Source organism: Zingiber officinale, chromosome 10B, assembly GCF_018446385.1.
Source record: "Zingiber officinale cultivar Zhangliang chromosome 10B, Zo_v1.1, whole genome shotgun sequence".
NCBI lineage: Eukaryota > Viridiplantae > Streptophyta > Magnoliopsida > Zingiberales > Zingiberaceae > Zingiber > Zingiber officinale.
The window spans coordinates 96,325,832-96,344,429 of record NC_056005.1 but is presented as its reverse complement, the minus strand read 5'-3'; the positions used below and the strand labels follow the sequence as shown (position 1 = coordinate 96,344,429).

General features: G+C 36.3%; 2 protein-coding genes across 2 annotated transcripts; both read right to left on the bottom strand.

Annotated features, from left to right (window-relative positions):
• Positions 1 to 1,747: 1,747 nt before the first annotated feature.
• LOC122029414 (asparagine synthetase [glutamine-hydrolyzing] 2-like) lies at positions 1,748 to 9,778 on the bottom strand. The gene is made up of 14 exons (XM_042588386.1): positions 9,583 to 9,778; positions 8,197 to 8,335; positions 7,273 to 7,368; positions 6,978 to 7,119; positions 6,463 to 6,558; positions 6,160 to 6,254; positions 5,754 to 5,915; positions 5,020 to 5,100; positions 4,689 to 4,910; positions 3,995 to 4,129; positions 3,596 to 3,676; positions 3,407 to 3,493; positions 2,726 to 2,833; positions 1,748 to 2,264 (listed from the first exon to the last, which is right to left on the bottom strand). The coding sequence occupies exons 1-14, from the start codon at positions 9,660 to 9,662 to the stop codon at positions 2,013 to 2,015; spliced, it is 1,776 nt and encodes a 591-aa protein (XP_042444320.1). The 5' UTR covers positions 9,663 to 9,778; the 3' UTR covers positions 1,748 to 2,012.
• A 2,797-nt stretch (positions 9,779 to 12,575) lies between these two features.
• Positions 12,576 to 15,684, bottom strand: LOC122030073 (hexose carrier protein HEX6-like). The gene is made up of 3 exons (XM_042589222.1): positions 15,565 to 15,684; positions 15,158 to 15,483; positions 12,576 to 13,786 (listed from the first exon to the last, which is right to left on the bottom strand). The coding sequence occupies exons 2-3, from the start codon at positions 15,467 to 15,469 to the stop codon at positions 12,713 to 12,715; spliced, it is 1,386 nt and encodes a 461-aa protein (XP_042445156.1). The 5' UTR covers positions 15,470 to 15,483; positions 15,565 to 15,684; the 3' UTR covers positions 12,576 to 12,712.
• Between the last annotated feature and the right edge of the window lie 2,914 nt (positions 15,685 to 18,598).

Genomic DNA, 18,598 nt, shown 5'->3' with positions numbered 1-18,598 from the left:
GGTGGAGAATGTTGAGGAGTTATTGTTCTTATCGATAAACATTTGTTGATACAGTCATGTCTATTGGTTATGATAATTCCCTTATGGTTTTGCAATGTGATCATTCAAATCGTAGTTGTTGAGACTTGGGATGTTTCATTTACCTCGACTTTGTCGAGATTTGAACTCCAGACCTCATGGTGACAATACCTCATGTGCTAGCTACTAGACCATTCCAAAGGGACTGACTTTGTGTACTCTAGTAAGTATATGTTGATGATTACAGATCTTTACTAAGGTCCCATGTAATGTACGATAGGACTTGAGTGTTGATTGTGGAGTTTTTACCTCATGTGTAGCTTTGATATGTTGCTATGGGAGTTTTTACTTCTCAAAGCATATTTTTATATATATATACCTATTTCCGTAAAAGGCTTGGGATGCTTGACTATTCAAGTTGGGCTTCGTGGCCCTCGGGAACATCCAGTCGGCGCTATTTGCTCAGATTTTAGGGACCATGCTCTGAATCTCCCTCGAGGGGTTTATCTCATCCCTGCAATCGGTCTTCAGGAGCCATAGGGACTAGGCTGCTTAAATTGACCTTTCTTAAACTTTAACCTCCATGTCACCTAGTCAACTTGATTTTACTCTCCGCTCAAGGATCCTACCTCATTTGCCGTATCATATTGCAATCAAGAACTTCTTTGAAGTCCATGTTACAATAACACATGCTGAATCTTGATCCAAGTATATTAAGATACATTGCATTATAGAAGTTGGAACAGTGTTGGCAACATAAGAAAATCAGTTAAATTTTTCTTAATGTTAAGAATAATGTCTAGTAGTAACCTATCTGAGAACTAAATTGGCAAACCGAAAGTTTCACCCTAGACACAAATACAGATTCACTAATTTGATGTGAAAATTGATCGACGTTATATTTTAACAACAAAGATCCAAGAATATGAGTTTGAACTGCATCTAGTACCGAAATAGCCATAAAGAAAGCAAGAAGAAAAGGGAGAACCTAACGAACATGAATGGAAGGGACATGACAAGAAAACAGGACTGAATTCTATAGGGAGATATTCCAAAGCCAACTAAGGGCATCTCGATATGGCTCAACAATTGCATGATACATCTAAAGAACAGAAAACATGACTACAAGGAATACAGAATGACTGCTCCAGGTATTAACTTTACCATAACTAAAAAGAATATATCGAGATGCGCATAATAGATATAAGATAGGAGACTATACGTCATTTGTAAGGTTGTGAGACAGTGATTTTTTTTTTTTTAATCTTCATTCGACTCTATTAATTATTTAATTATACTAAGTAAATATTATGATAAAAAATTTCAAATATCTTCATAATAGTATAATATTATCTCTAAAAATTTTATATCGATGAAGATATTTTCATCTTATAAACCCAGGATTTTTTTTTATATATTTTTAATATCGGAACTTTGATTGTATCTTGAATAATCCTCCTTTTAAACAAAATACCATCATTATTTCTCATAGTTCATAGCTCCCTTCGAATATCGGATCATTCTTGACCTGCTCAGGATCTCCTCTTGAGTATCGAGTCATTGACCTACTTAGAATCTCCCCTACTTCGTTCAAGATTCCATCCACATGATTCAACCAGGATTACGACTTTAGCTCGTACTTCTTCCGGCACGGGCTCTATCAATATGAAATTGTAAGTGAAAGCCATGGAACAGAGCCAAACTAAAAGGACATTCAAAGAGCTTTGCGTGTTCAATTTTATTCGTTAAAACAATAAATGAGTTCGAGCATAACTTTTCTACAGTTACATGGCCCACCATTTTCAAGCATAAAGTATTTGAAAGATAAATCTGTAACATGAAGAAACAGAAGTTTTCATTTCCACCACTTCGACTACTCATCCACGATTAAACATTTTTCATTTCCACTACTCGATCGACAAGAAGATAAATTCTTCCATTTTGCAATTACACCAGCAATAAATCATCTAAACAAAGCCACGGCACTAGAAAGATCAGATAGCCGTGGTTGTGGCAGTAACCTCCACCATACCGTCTCGCATTGCCTGAGGGAAGCCAATCGCTGAAGTGAAATTTTCAGAAGCCACAATTTTCTCCGGTTCCTCCTGATATGCATCGTTGTGAACCCCTAGTGCAGCCCGGCCTGATGGATCTGGGTTCTTCAACCATGCTTCATCCCATTCTACTGCTTTCGCCGTACTGCATGCCACACTCGGCCCACCAGGTACAGTTGCCCTTGCAGCATTCTTTTTTGAGAAAAGATTTTTAAGTCGGCAGTAAAAATGGTCCATTTCAAAAGGTTTTGAAGAAAGAACTTTATGCAACAATGTCAAAAGGATGCATACAACAAACAACATGATATATATACATTTGCAAGTTCTCATGCAATCTTGTCTATTTAATTGCATAAAATCCATGTACATTTCATCAATTATGTCGTTTAAACCTGTTGGTATTTTTTGTAGAATTTTTTTTCTTTCATATTCATGGCAAAGTACACAATTTCTAGCTACAATTACAAGGTAGTATAGCCAATCAACTTTTGACTACATGAGTGACATTCTTCCTGAGATTAAAAATTACTAGCAATTCAGATACCTTACCATGATGTCAAAGAGAGCAGAGAGTTCTCCATATTATATGCTTTGCAACAAAAATAAATCTTAGAACAAAGTGAAAGAAAAAAAGTAAAAGGAAGTCCTCTCACCTTTGGGAAGTGTTTCTCAAATATAGATCGGTAATAGTATCCCTCTTTTGTCATAGGAGTATTATCTGGATAAACAAAGCTTGCGTTCATCAACATGGCATCTGAAACCTAATCATTTAGCAAAGGAAAGGTGTTAGCAAAAATTACTCAATACTGAATGTGAATTATAATTAATAATTAAACAAGGATAAATTACCACTTAAGAACAAAATGTTGCAACTGAGTTCAAACATTTTGTTTTGTTTTGTTTTTTTGTTTTTCAATCGCATGCATTAAATAAGTGCTACTCCCCTCCCCTGCCCCAAGCCAAGGTTCAAGCCCTCTCTCCCTATTTTCCTATTTTTCTTCCTAAGCTCTCTCATCCCATGTCTCTTTCTTTTTCCTCCCACTCATTTTTCCTTCAGAGGACGGCATCACTGCCTTCAGAAGTATCATCCTAGGGCAGGGTCACCTTCTTCGGCAATAGCAAAGGAGGAATAGAGAGGAACTATGTTTATGCAATAGCAATAAAGAAAATTAGCGTACCAAATTGCAATATAATGCACAGTTTACGTATGAAATCAATAATTTATCCATTAAACAATTATCTGCAAGTAAATGATCGTGAAAAATATTTTAGGGGATAGAGACAATTCTAAGGTTTCTTTTATGCTCATCTTCTAAAATTAGAAAATGAAGTACATGTTCATTGGCATGTTCTTTCAAGCCATCAATCCAGCTATAGCCCACTCCATCACTAAATTGCTCCTTTTGCCTGTACAAGATGTGCTACATGCAGACAAGGATAAAGTAATCATCAGGTATAAATTGTCTGATTAAGAAAGTTGATCACTACTTGAACAAAACAATACAAAATGTGATCAGAAGAACCTTTGGTAAATAAGGATTTTGTTCATCATCAAATGCATTGCGCAGGACCCACTTCTCGATTCGACCAAGATCATGTCTTATCTGCATAAAAAAATACAAATTATGGTCTACATAATCTTAAATCTGCTCATTCACAAGAGTTTTCACATTTTAATAAGAACCTATATTTAGAAGGGTGATATAGGTGAGGATGAAAAGGGGTGAGGGTTGCATTAGGTTGCTAGGTTGAATTCAGGCAAATGATTAAAATTTAGAAAGGTGATGATAGTTATTTTAAGGAAAACAAACTACAAAACACCTTTTATATTATAAATTATAGCTAATAAAAGACTTTTATCACCACAAGAATTTGTTCACGTTCATGCATTAAAGAAATACAAAATAGGTCTGTTTACCTACCATTTTCCATTCAGGATCGATGTCCATTGCAATGTTAATAAATTGCTTGTCCAGAAAGGGAACACGAGCCTCCACACCCCAAGCTGATGTTGCTTTGTTGGCTCGAAGGCAATCATATAAATGAAGAGCTTTAATCTAAATAATAAGTATGTTACCATCGTGAACAAAATAAGAGTACAAGGGAAACTAAAATCAAATTCATAAAATGAAATAGATTTCATCAAAAAATAGCTGTTTGAGACACAAACTTTAACCCACTCTACACAACAAAATGTAGATGCCGTGCTGGTTGAGATTGGATTTGAACATCATCATGTAGCTTAGAAAAGGAGAAAGGCACAAACAGAAAGAAAAGAGGAAAATCCTATGCATGATTTTCTTTGGCTCACATCTGATACTGATAGCATCATGGGCCATCAGCTTGGTGGGAAGGTTTTGAGTCAAAAGAAAGAGGATATTGGATTAATAAACAGAGGATCATGTGGCAAGGAAATAGCAAATGTAAGTAATCTATAGAGAGAGGGGAAGGTCGCCTCGCCTACATAAACTAAAAGAACATATGAATGGAGACTCAATTGTCCTAAATGGAGGGGGAAAAAAGTGTGCAAGGAGTACAATGATTCAAGTAAAAATATCATTGATTATCATTATGTTGATAAAGTAAAACTAAGGAGAATATGAATACTCCAAATACCTTCCGACATGTTTCCAAATGGAACTCCTCCTTGTTTGGTGCTTTATGGAAATAAAGGTACCCGCCAAATATTTCATCAGAACCTTCACCAGAAAGAACCATCTTCACTCCTAATGATTTAATTTTCCGAGACATTAGAAACATTGGAGTGCTTGCCCTAATTGTAGTAACATCATATGTTTCTATGTGGTAAATGACTTCATCAAGCGCATCAATACCCTCCTGATAGAACAGAATGATTTTTATCATTGTCAGCCTCACATATGAACAGATCATCATATGAAAAGTAACTATACATCTTGTTCACAAAGGAAAATCGACAAAATTTTACCTGTACAGTGAAATGAAATTCATGATGGAATGTGCCAAGATAATCTGCAACTTCTCTAGCAGCTTTAAGATCTGGAGAGCCCTGTACAGAAACCATAACTATGAGGGAAGCAATCTTTACCAACCAAAAGAAAAGTAAAACATATACACAATGACAAGTGGAAGATATGAACATGAAAAAATCATGTATTTTCTCTTATTTATACTGATAGGAAAGGAGAGAAATATCCAAGGTAAAGTACTTTATATGAGTAATGTGAGAGCATAAGAAAGAAGTAAATCAGAATAATAGCAAGTAGTTCATGTTTGCTGATTTGGAGACGTGGTAGTTTACCAGTACTTGATTATGGATACAAAGACCTGGTTGTTCTTATCAGGGAAAATGCTCAAATTTCCTTCATCCCAAATCCCTCAAGTCAGTTGAAAGATCATTTGACAAGCAAACATCTCAAATGTTGAGAAAGTAATGGTCCTTTAAGCTAAAATCATATATCCTAAAAGATAGTCCCAAATAATTGAACTGTTAAAATAAAATTACATTACAAAAAAAAAAAAGAGAAAACATAAACAAACAAAAAAAGTATTCATGTCTTATTTCTTGTAGCTTTCATGTTTCTGTGCATCATCTGCACAACAATTCCAGGCATTTATGCAGTAAAACCAACTTTTTTGCAGTAATTCCAACTTTAGAAACATCATATGAGCAATGTGAGAATTATAAGAAATTGAATTCACCTTTAAGCCAATACAGAAAGTGTGCAATTGAGATCCCCATTGTCTAGCAACTTTTGCCTTTGACAAATGCCTTGAGGCAACAGCAGCAACAAGAGATGAATCAAGCCCGCCAGATAAAAGCACACCAAATGGTACATCCGTCATTAACCTCTTAATAACAGCCTATAAGATTGTAAAATAAGATAATATAAATAATGTATTATGCAAAAAATAAAAAAAAAAAAACAAAGGCCTTTGTTTAAAGCTAATTTCAAAGATTTTCTTAAAAACAAAAGAAACATTAAACTGGAATAGCATAATAATGGATAAACTGAATGATAGATTAAGAATGCAGAAGACTTTCACAAGATTCGAGATGTTGTTGATAAGATGGCATCAGCAGAAAACAATGAAAAAGAAAACATGCCTTTTCGAAGGCATCACGGAGACCTGGAGCATCATAAGGAGTAGAGGGTACACACTCTGCAAACCATGCGGGATTATAGAACCTCCGCAGTCCACCTGCAGAACGGTCAGATTGATAACAATGAAAACTGTCAATTCAAATCGCAGATTAGTGTCAATACTTATTTTGGACAACTGGAACATCACAAATTTAACTTCACATCCTAAAAATATGTATGGACACAACATTTATTTCGGTAATATAAGAATTTTATATTTTTTAAATATAACAATATTTTTGTAGTAACTCCAATCAGTAACAAACCATTTTTGCTTGAATATATATGTCCAGGTGGAAATGAGACAAAGCGTTCACAGTCATCACTCAAAGCTTTCATTTCAGAAGCAAACCAAACAGATCCTGGGACAAAGAAACAGTAATTATTAACATAAACTAGTGAAGAGATGAGAATAAAAAAAAAATGAAAAGTGTAACCCATGATATCCATGTCAATTTAGTTTAAAATAATCCCATTATCTATAAGTAGCCAATAAAACAAAAGGTTTCAAACTGACAAAGAAATATTTGTCCTAAAAGCACCATGATGAAAATTAAACCAATATTTGCCCTAAAAGCACCATGATGAAAACTTAAGGTATACTTCATTATATATTTATTATTATGTATGTGTGTGCGGGTGCGCGTGTCAAAAAGTATTGATTCCTAAATAGCCACTAGTTGAAACACAACAACAACAACCAAGTTTTATCCCACTAGGTGGGGTCGGCTAAATAGTCACTAGTTGAAAGTTAAACTAATATGAAAAAAATGGCACATACCATCAAGACCCCATCCCATGTACAGAGGAGTAATGCCAATGGCATCCCGAGCAGCAATGTAACTTCTATCACGGGTGTCAAGAAGAACAAATGAGAACATGCCATCCAACATATGAACAAAATCTTCTCCATATTCTTCATACTGAGAAAAGATATAAATCACTAGCATTGTTACCGATACAAATTATTAGATAAGAATCTTGCTTTTCTAAAGCTCAAGAACAGACATATAGAAAGTACTTATATCAAACACACTATATAGAAAGATAATATGATCTTAGTATTTAGTACTTACAAGGTGTGCAATAACTTCACAATCACTTCCAGTCCGGAATTGATGAGATTCAAGGTTGGCTCTTAATTCCTCATGATTGTAAATTTCTCCATTAACCTAGAAATGGTGCACAAATGAAAAAAATATATAGTTTCACATAAATAATAATACACAAAAGCCAGCACGAGAACAGCTAGGAATTTACTGAAAACTTCACCTAGAGAAACAACACAATTAGGCTCAAGCAATAATGGATTGCTAACCGAAGGATCCAACATGTTAGTCACACATCAACTAATGTATAACCAACATAAAGCTTGAAATGAATTTTGAACATAGTGCTTCTCATACCAAGTCAGTCCCTATGTCACAAAATCAGAAAAATCCTAATAAAAATTCAATTAATAATCTTTCAACCCAATCATCTCTTTCCTTTAGTTTCTTTCAATTTTTAGAAAATATGTGACATTACATTCACCTTTCCTCCAATGTCTATAAAAACATTTGGGATGGTGTTTTTTTAGGACAGATTTACTACATGCACTGATGATAACTTAATGGCAATATGCCACAGGGTCAAGTTCAAGTAAGTGTTGTTGGACAAATATTATTTGCATGTTTACAATGCTTGCAAGCAATTAAATTTTAATTTTTAGTTTTAATCACTTACAAATTATATACTTGTTTCTTTTCATAACTCTATTAAATTTCAAGATATCGTTCAATTTAGCATATTTGCATAATGTGGGTTTCAGATAATTTGTACAGCTATTCAAACTTGGCAATCTCATATCATGTTACACACTTTAGGAAAATCATTGAGATGATATAAAATTATAAAATGGATTCAGATAAAGATAGTTACTTCTAGTGAAAATTAAGGGCAAATAGGAAGTTGATACCAATAAAAAATGAGACATGAAAATGCTTGTCAAAAATACAAACCGTAACAACAATTGACTTGTCTTCATTGTAGAGTGGTTGATCTCCAGATGCAGGATCCACAATGGCCAAACGTTGGTGTGCTAGGTAGCAATCCTTAAAACAATGCAAACCACTCCAATCAGGACCTCTATGCCTTAACCTAATTTTATAGACAAAGTTAGCAACACAAATCACTAAAGAATTTAAAAAATAAAAGATTAATTTTCATGCTTGATGCAATTCAGAATTTAGCAATTTGAGAAAGATACATGCCGCCATGAAAAGGCTGTAAGTTAGACACCATGATTATGAATGATAAGGGCTATAAATCCATGTTGTAAAAATGCATTTCACGACCTACTCATTTCCAGAAACCAATAGTTTATAGAATTAATAAACGATTTTGCACCAGCAACTCAGGGATGAGTCATGTCAAACCAATGACATATGCCCACATTTGGATAGCAATAGCAGCCTGTACCTGGCACTCTAGATTAACAGTAACTATATCAATTTTATAAAGTGCTCTAAGAAAATACTAAGAGATAAATTGAAAACTAAAATAATAATTAAAAAAGGACGAAAGTAGTTCTTCATAACCAGTACAACCTAGTAGAATATAACATGTTATAAAATATTATGCCTATGCCAACTGTTTGTCTAATTAAGCAACAAAACCATTTTCTATGTTACAAGCTTGGGGACAAGATCAAGTCTTAATGGTGGTTTTGGTAATGGAACTAAGCAACGATGAGAAACACATAGAGAGCTAGGTTAATTGGAGCAGAGGTTATATTCACTATTTTTTATTAACCCTATTAGGATTAATCCCCCATTAGTAGGAAATAAATAAATAAGAAAAGGAAAAGAAATCAATTAGTAGGAAAGGAAAAAAAAAATAAAGAAATAAAGAAGAAGAAGAGAAATGAATGGAATTAAAAAAGAAAAAAAAAGATCGGAAAGCCACAGGCTCTCCGCGAGCAGCAGCGGCCAGGCTGGAACCTAGCTTCGTCGTCGCCGGTAAAAATTTTCTCTTCTCTTTGGCTCTGTGCCGAATCCGGTGCCGTATTCGACCGATAAGACTTTCCTTCGGAGAACAGAAATAGAAGAGACTGTGCGGCCGGAATGAGGTTTTTGCAAGGGCAGCGTACGAATAGAATTTAGGGTTCTACTTTGTTCCCAGCCGTTATCCTCGCGGCGGCATAAGATTTCACTCAACAAAAAGGCAAACGACAATCACACCACAAAGAGAAAAGGACCAAATCTAACAAACACTTCAAATTGCAAATAGCAGACGCGTTTTTCATCAAACTAATTTCGAATGATTGTAAAAGCATTCCCTCGATGTAAATCGAAAACGGTGAAAGGAGAGCAGAAATAGAAGAGAGTGAAAGGACGAAAAGGAACCTCCGAGAGAGTTCAATGATGCGGGATCTCTTGGCAAGCGAGGAATCGGCGCATCCGAGAACCGCAAGAATTCCACACATGGCGAAGACTTTGCCGTTCGCTCCGGCGCTGCGATCTACGTCGAAAGCAGAAGGAAAATGAGGAGAACAAGCGAATGATGGGGGTTTATGCAAGGCTGCGCGGAGAGAGTAAGAGGATGAATGAGACCTTCCAACTTTATTCCAAGCCGTTGATTCTCGCAGAATCTTCTTCCAACCTTGAGCTGATCCACTACACTTTGCTCTGCTGGCAACAGGGAAATCATCAAATAAAAGTTTGACACGTGTTTATATTGGTATACGGGTCCACCGAATTTCCATATTTTCTCCAATATTTTTGCTATCATACCAAAATATTACTGAAATAATCGATGGGATTTGAAAATTCGTTTAATTCAAAAAAAAAAATCTGGGAAATTTTTTTCTACTAATCTATGTTTTGTTTTCAAAATTTTCTCAAAGTTTTTTACATTTTTTTTTGGTATGCGGATTGTTAATTTATTATATATAAAAAAAATTATCTTGGCCTCTATTTTTCAATTTTTAGTTGAAAATTCATTTTATAAATTATTACTGAACTTTTTTTAAAATACAAAAATCAAATTTACAAAAACATAAATAATAAAATGAGGGGCATAAATATCAATAGATGTTAATAAAATAAAATAAAATAAAACACGATTAAAATTTAATTTTGGTAAAATAAAAAGAATTAATATTAAACAACTTCGACGGCTGTTGAGAGTTGACCAACTGGTTAGTTGTTTATTGCTTATTGCATCATTATTAATTAATTAATTAATTAGTTATACCTTATCAATCATCTTAGTACCTTAATTCTTGTTCCCGAAGTATGATACCATGTTAGGACATCTAGATTGTCATCCAGGTATCTATGATTCAATCCCTAGTTACGATGTATTTATAGAAATTTTCCTCCAAACAAAGAGCGCAATCAAAAGATGTTGGGTGTTTGGGTTGGCTGTCGTGTGCGCTTCCTGATTTACCCTGATATCCTGTAGAAAATTTCTATGGGACTGAACCGATCACCCCAGATATAGTCAATGAGGTGAATCTGACGTATTATTTAAAAAAAATTTCATTATTAAAAATTTTTCTCATTAATCAGTATATGTTACTATTTTATTAAAAATCTCTCCGCTTTACTAACTAATTTTGGTGAAGCCTAAAATGTATTTACGTTAATGTCCTTTTTTTCTATTTACACTAAAAATAATTTCAAGGTTTATTAGTAATTCCACAAGCAAAATAATTTATTAATTTTTTCCGGTTGTTTTATATAAAAAAATATAGTTCTCTTTAGTCCCACATCTTAGAATTGACAATACTATAATCAAAGAAGCTTCTATAAATATTTTAGGCCTAAAAAATATACTTTTCTTAGTTTTTTTTACTAAGACAAGTATAATATTAAAATAAAATAATTTTTTGCATAGAGAAGTTCGTTACAATAGTTTGTTGCTGGAATTCTCTAGCGTCACTATTGTATGGGTCTGACGACCCAAATAATTAATTCTTAGTTTATAAGGTCCAAACAATTCAGATTTTCAAATACTCAAATAATTTATATATTATTATATTACACACGCAATGTGTGTGCACGATCATACTAATTTATATTATATTACACATGTAAACAGATAAAAAATTAAAATTATTTTTTACATGATAATTTTTTTTCTCTCAATTCCTCCATGCATTATTTCACCTGGTCGCCTAATACAACGCGGGTGCAATTCGCTAGTATATATTGGAGTTCGGATTCTTTACCATTCTTAATCTTTTCCTTTCCTGCTCTATAAAATTTTTAGATGCTTTCATCTAATAAAATCATCCCAAAAAATTATCTAAATTACATCAATTCCGTACATAAATTATATATATCTATATATATAACCTTATTAATATATTTAATTATTTTTGAAGATCAATTTTTCAATTAAATACATTGATAAAATAAAAAAAAATATTTAAAAAATTATAATTTATATCCGAAATTGAGATAGTTTAGATACAATTGTTTTTGGATGAATTCAGTAGAAAAAAATTTATGACCAGTGGACCACCGGAGGATACATGAACATTTATTCCATTAAAGGACAAACCTCTTAATTTACATAGGACCGTACTAAGCCCTAATAAAAAGCAATAAATCAGGTAATATTAATTCCGGGATGATCAATTTAATTTCATGAAAATATTTTATCATATGTTAGCTAAATTTAAAAAAAAAAATCTGACTCATGAAAATTTTTCATTGACTACCACGATAAATCAGGAAGCGTTTACAAACGGATAACTCAGAAGTTCAACATCTTTTAATTGTGTATCTCATTTGGAGAAAAAAATTTCTACAAATTCATTATAACTAAGACTCAAATTATGAATATTTAAATGACAATTTAGATACCCTATCACTCATCATAATCTCAAAGACGATATGCTAGTTACATTAGAAAGTAGCTAGATGGACTGACGCACTACCAATTGAATATATCCTTTAAATTTCAAATTATTAATAGCTATATATATAAAATAAAATATATATATATATTTATTATAGAAATATTCATAACTATCAATTTTTAATTAAAATTTTAAGTTGGATGATTTTATTATTATTTTCTAAAAATAATTTATATTTTTATTATATTTAAAATATTTTTAATATTTCTAATAATTATCTGTCTGTCTTCGTTGGGACAAAAGGTGAATAAATTCGTCCCAATACCTCCGTTAATCCGTCCCAGAATTAACACAGAAGAAATAAATCACGGACAGTTATTAGCCTTTGAAATAATGACTAGCACATAAAGAAAATATTTATCTTGATTTTATCAAAATTCAAACTTCAAATCTCATTTTCACAATACCTCATATATTAATCATTAGATTCATCTGACAGAACTATCTATCTGCTTACTTCGAACCGATAGTCAATTATTCACACTTGTAAAATAGATAGGGACATTAAAGACAGATCCTTTGTACTGGTTCAGACCGCCTCCTTTCCACCGCCGCGTTGGTCCAACAGATACAGTGGTACTTTATTTTAAATCAACAAGTTTAACTCACCGTGCTTCCTTCTCCTCCTCCACCACCATCTTCCTCCAAAACCAGTGCCCCCTCCACACCACCTCCATCCTCTCGATCGGCACTCCCTTCGTCTCTGGCACCAGCGCCACCACGAACGCCGTCATCACCGCCAGCCACCCCGCGAAGAAGAAGAACACCCCCGCCCTCATCCTGCACAGCATCGCCAGCAGCGTCTGCCCCATCACCGCCGCCCCCGCCATTCCCACCGCCACCACCACGCTCTGCCCCGTCGACCGCACCTCCAGCGTGAATATCTCGCTCGGCACCAACCACCCCAGCGGGCCCCATGACACCCCAAAACCCGCCACGTAGACGCAGATGGACCCCAGCACCCAGTACGCGTACCCACTGTCCATCGCGCCGTGGTCCTTCAGCTGCGTCCACAGGACGCCGCCCACCACGACGTGCGTCGCCAGCATCAGCACTCCGCCGACGACGAACAGGACTCGCCGGCCAACCCGGTCGACGATTAACATGCCGACGGCGATGAAGGCCGTGCTGATGACTCCGGTGAGGACGGCGGACAAGAGCGAGAAGCTTTCGCTGAGACCGATCGTGCGAAAGATCACCGGCGCGTAGAAGCCGACGACGTTGATGCCGGTCATCTGCTTGAAGAACGGGATGAGAACCGCCATCACCAGCTGTGGCCGGAACTTCCTCGCCAAGATCGAAGAAGTAGATTTCGTGGAGGCAGAGGAAGCGGCAGCGAGCATGTCTTGGAGCTCGGCCTCGACGTCGGCGGTTCCTCGGATCTTTTGGAGGAGGATTCGAGCGGAATCTTCCGGAGAGGAGTTGCTGTTATGGAGGCGGCGAAGCAGGACGCTGTTGGGAGTGTCGGGGAGGAAGAGGGCGCCGAGGGAAAGGACGGCGGCGGGGAGGAGGGCGGCGGAAAGCGAGAGTCGCCAGCCCCAGTTCACGTGGAGCTTGTTGACGCCGTAGTTGACGAGGTTGGCGGAGAGGACGCCAAGGCCGACGAAGAGATCGAAGGCGTTATTGATGGCGCCGCGGTGCTGCGGCGGAGCCATTTCCGATAGATACAGAGGTACGGACTGCAGGAGCATTTTATAATATTGGAAAAGATTAGGGGTGTCAACGAATATTTGCTCCAATAATTTATGATAATAAAAGCAACGAAGGGTTAGTTATATGACGGCAAATAAATAAATTATTTGATAAATTTTAATATGGATATTTAACTTGTTAAATACAATTTAATTTTTATTGCATGAATTTATTAAAAAAATATTAACCACAACCTAATAACTCATTTTAATATAGACAATGAAATTAGAAATAAAGTAGTAGGAGGTCGGATCCATTAGATCGTAAAATTGCGATCTAATGGATGGATGATTTTAATTATAGATGAGTTTTTATGGATCTCACTTATTATAATAGATGGGGTCTATGAAATCTCATTTATTATCAACCTCTAGTTCAGGAGATAAGATATTTTGGACTATTTTTTGCGGTCCAAGTGATGAACCATTAAAAATGATTGGTCCTTTTGAATGAACTCTACTTGAGCGAATTAGGGATTACGATCCAGAGGATGAACCACTTTATTAATAGATGGGATCTTATAGACTCCACCTGTTATACAGGTAGGGTCCATAAGATCCCACCTATTAACAACCTTGGGTCCACTCCTCCCATCTATTAGCAACCCCTGGTCTAGTAGCGAATCAAGGGTTGCGGTCCAGAGAATCCCAACTAATAAAGTAGGAGGTCGGATCCTCTGGACCGCAAAGTGTGATCCAAAGGATGGATCACTTAATTCATAGGTTGGATTTTATGGACCCCACTTGTTATACAGATAGGTCCATGGAATCTCACCTATTAGTAACTCCTGATCCAGTAGCGGATCAAGGGTTGCGGTCCAGAGGATCCCGACTAATAAAGTAGGAGGTCGGATCCTCTAGACCGCAAAGTATGGTCCAAAAGATGGATCACTTCATTCATAGGTTGGATTTTATGGACCCCACTTGTTATACAGATAGGTCCATGGAATCCCACCTATTAGCAACTCCTGATCCAGGAGCGAACCAGGAGTTGCGGTCCAGAGGATCTCGGCTAATAAAGTAGGAGGACGAATCTTTTGGACGGTAAAGTGTAATCCAGAGGATGAACCACTTTATTCATAGATCGGATCTTATGGACCCCACCTGTTATACAGGTAGGGTTTATCAAATCTCATCTATTAGCAACTCCTGATTCACTAGCGGACTAGAGATTATGGTCCAAAAAATCCCAGCTAATAAAATAGGAGGTCAGATCTTTTAGATCATAAAGTACCATTCAAAGGATGGACCATTTCATTAAAATAAGTTAATTAAACATTAATGAAATAATACTGAAATTATGAAAGTTTGAAGAGTAAAAATGATTTACAATATTAATAATATTTAATTTATTTTTACTTGGTTGGTGAAGCCTAGGCCGACGCCGAGGAGGACGCGTCCCAAGATGAGCATGTACACGTCGGCGGCGAGGCCACCGAGGATCGCTCCAGCAGTGAAGAAGGCGCCGCCAAGGAGCATGGAGGCGCGGCGGCCGAGCGCCTGCGTCACCGGCGACGCACAGAGGGAGGAGAAGAAACCAGCGATGTAGAGCGACGAGGTGAACGCCGTCAGCAACTGGCTGTCGAATTTGCAGTAGTTGCTGGCGTGCGCGCCGGCGCCGCTCATGTTCGCGTGCACTGCCGGGAAGAATTTCTCCAAAAAGGGATCCATCGAAGTCACTCCACCTAGAAACATTTAAAAAAAAAAAATTGCGTTGAGTGAACGATGGTTCGGGGATAGAGACTCGAAGGTATTATTAAGATAACCGGAGATGCCGAGGTCGTAGCCGAAGAGGATGCCGCCGGAGGCAGCGACGGCGCAGGAGATGACGACGAAGGGGGTGATTCTGGCGTTGTAGGCATGGTGGTCTTTGGCGGCTTCGACTGTTTCCATGAATTGTAAAATTGCAAAGAATGTTAGTGAGCTAGTGCTGAAAGCCTGAAAGTGAGTGGCATTAATAGAAAAGAAATAAATAACAACAAATATAAAAAAAATTAATTACTTATATATCTTACCTCTTTAATAATTAATTTTTTAATTTTAATCAAATTTAAAATTAAATTATGTTAATATTTTTTTAACTTGATAATAAATTTAAGTTTTATTAATTATTTTTTATTATTTTTTATAAAAAATATGTATTGTCATAATTTTCTTTATAAGTATAAATTTAGATGGGTGAATATATATATTCATATTGACAAGTTGACGAATTAGAATATCAAAATTTGAATCCAACCTGATTAATATTTTGGGTCAAATTGTGTCGATCTGAATCTGATCCGTTTATCTATATTTGATCCGAACCTGACCTGACATGACTCATAATTTGAATCTAATCAAAACCCGACCTGAAATGACTCATTTATAAAAATATGATCATCTTAACGCAAACTCAATCCGAATACGATCTAAAAATACTCATTTTATTAAAATATGTTTATTTTAATTTAAATCCAATCAAAAAATATTTATAAATGGATTCATAAGTTATAATCAGATCATTTTAGATTGACCTGAATATAATCTATTTATTAATCGTGTCAATCAAAACGACGCGAATCTATCTAAATATAATAAAATCTAACCCTAACATAATTTTTATATATACAATTCGGATTGTATTCCCATGTTGAATCATAAATTGTCACTCTTAATTTTTTTAATCGCATATTTTAAAATTGATAATACCATAAATAGATAAAATTTTATAAATATTTGTTGGTGTAAGTTGCACCAGAATCAAACCTGAGTTTTGATATTGTCAAAGGTTCAAATTAAGTCTTGTTGTGATCTAACAAGTTGACTTTGTGTGCAGGATGTTTACTCAACCGAGAAAGACCTAGTTGGAGGCTAGGCAGGAGAAATCTTAGCAGATCGTGGAACCCAGGTGCAAGTCCAAGTGGGTCGAGGGGACCGGATGCTTGGTGGTGTGATCGAGAGGTTTGGATGACCGAAGATCAAAGGAAAAGTCCTGGGGAGCCGATCAAGGCTGAGTGAAAAGTCCAAACTAGATCTGGAGGATCTAAGTTTGGCAAGTAGGTTGAGGTAAACAACTGGAGGAGCGACAGTGAGGTCGGGTTCCCGAAGGGAACAACCTTAGGTCGTTGATCCAACTGAAGAAACTGGGAAGGTTTAAAAAGTTGAGATCAAGATAGTCCTACTGTCTTACATATTATTCCTGCTTTATATTATTCCTCTAACATCTATTTTGTAGGAGACTTTTTGTCTAATACTGTTTTACAGATTTGAGCTGATCAGTCGATCGAATAGTAGGATCGGTCGACCAAACCAAGCAGAATCAACACAGAAATCAGATCAGATCAGAACTGAGTCCAAGTCGGATCAAAGCCTGATCAGTCGATCGAACCGTAAAATCGGTCGACCGAACTATAGTGACTCAACACAGGACAGATCATCAGCACCGATCAGCAACAAAGGAAATAAGCTGATCGGTCGACCGAACTTGGGGATCGGTCGACCGATCCAATCAGCATTTATTCAGCATTAAAGGATGATCTCGGCAAAATCACGACGAACAGGGAAGGAAGCTGTTCGGTCGATCGAAAGATATGATCGGTCGACTGAATCATTAAAGACCAGTAAATGCAAAAGATCGAACCAGCTTCGAACTTCAACCAGGAAGGAAGGGAGCGGGTTCGATCGACCGAACAGTGGGATCGGTCGACCGAACCTCCAGTACACCTATAAAAACAGGCTCGAAGACAGAGGCCAAACAGAACTTTCTGATCAATTCTTGTGCTCCTCTGCAAGCTGCTCACGCTACTCATCTTCGTCAGCTCAGCAAGCAACATCATCCGGAGTGCCGACCTAAGCCTCATCTGCAATTCAAATTGTCGGTATAATTTAATTTAAGTTTGCATTGTAATTTTATTTAAGCAAGATAGTAGGGTGTTACTATCTTGCTCCATTGTTCGATTCACTTCTTTCCGAGGATTTCGGAAAGAAGGATTATAGTGCTTTGCCTATCGGTGCGGTCTAGGACCGCGGGCCTTCGAGTAGGAGTCGAGCTAGGCTCCGAATGAAATAACCGAATTGTGTCTCTTTCTAATTTCCGTTACTTAACTTTGAGTGTTAAAATACGATAAGAAAAGTTTTAAAAGACGCGATATTCACCCCCCCCCTCTATCGCACTACTCGATCTATCAATTGGTATCAGAGCTGGTTAGCTCTAAAATTTCTTAACCGATTTTCAAAACAATTTTTTTAAAAAAACTTTTTTTCTTTTCTTTCAGAAATATTTCTTATTTTCTTCTCAAGCACTACTAATCCCAAGACGAAAGTCTTGGAAATATTTTTCTCTTAATTTTTACTTGCAAGGATGTCGAACTCTTATCAAGAAGGTTACAGCACAGTAAGGCTTCCACTATTCAAAGGAGAGAACTTTAGTTATTGGAAAAATAGAAGGGAGTGCTACTTGAAGTCCAACATCGAGCTCTGGTTTACGATCCTAAAAGGTTACACTCTACCGACGAAAGACGGAACAACTTTAGAACCAGAAGAATAGACTCCTCAAATGATTAAGAAGGCTCAACTGAATTACAAGGCGATCAACATCATTCAGTGCGGGCTCACAATGGAGGAGTTGAACCGAGTCGGTCCCTATGACAACGCCAAAGAATTGTGGGATTCACTAGTCAAACTACACGAAGGAACCGACGACTCGAAGGTAAACAAAAGGGATTTACTCTTAAACAATTTATTTAATATAAAAATATTTCCTGGAGAGACGACCTCGCAACTGCACGCTCGACTGAAGGACGTACTTAATGACCTCCA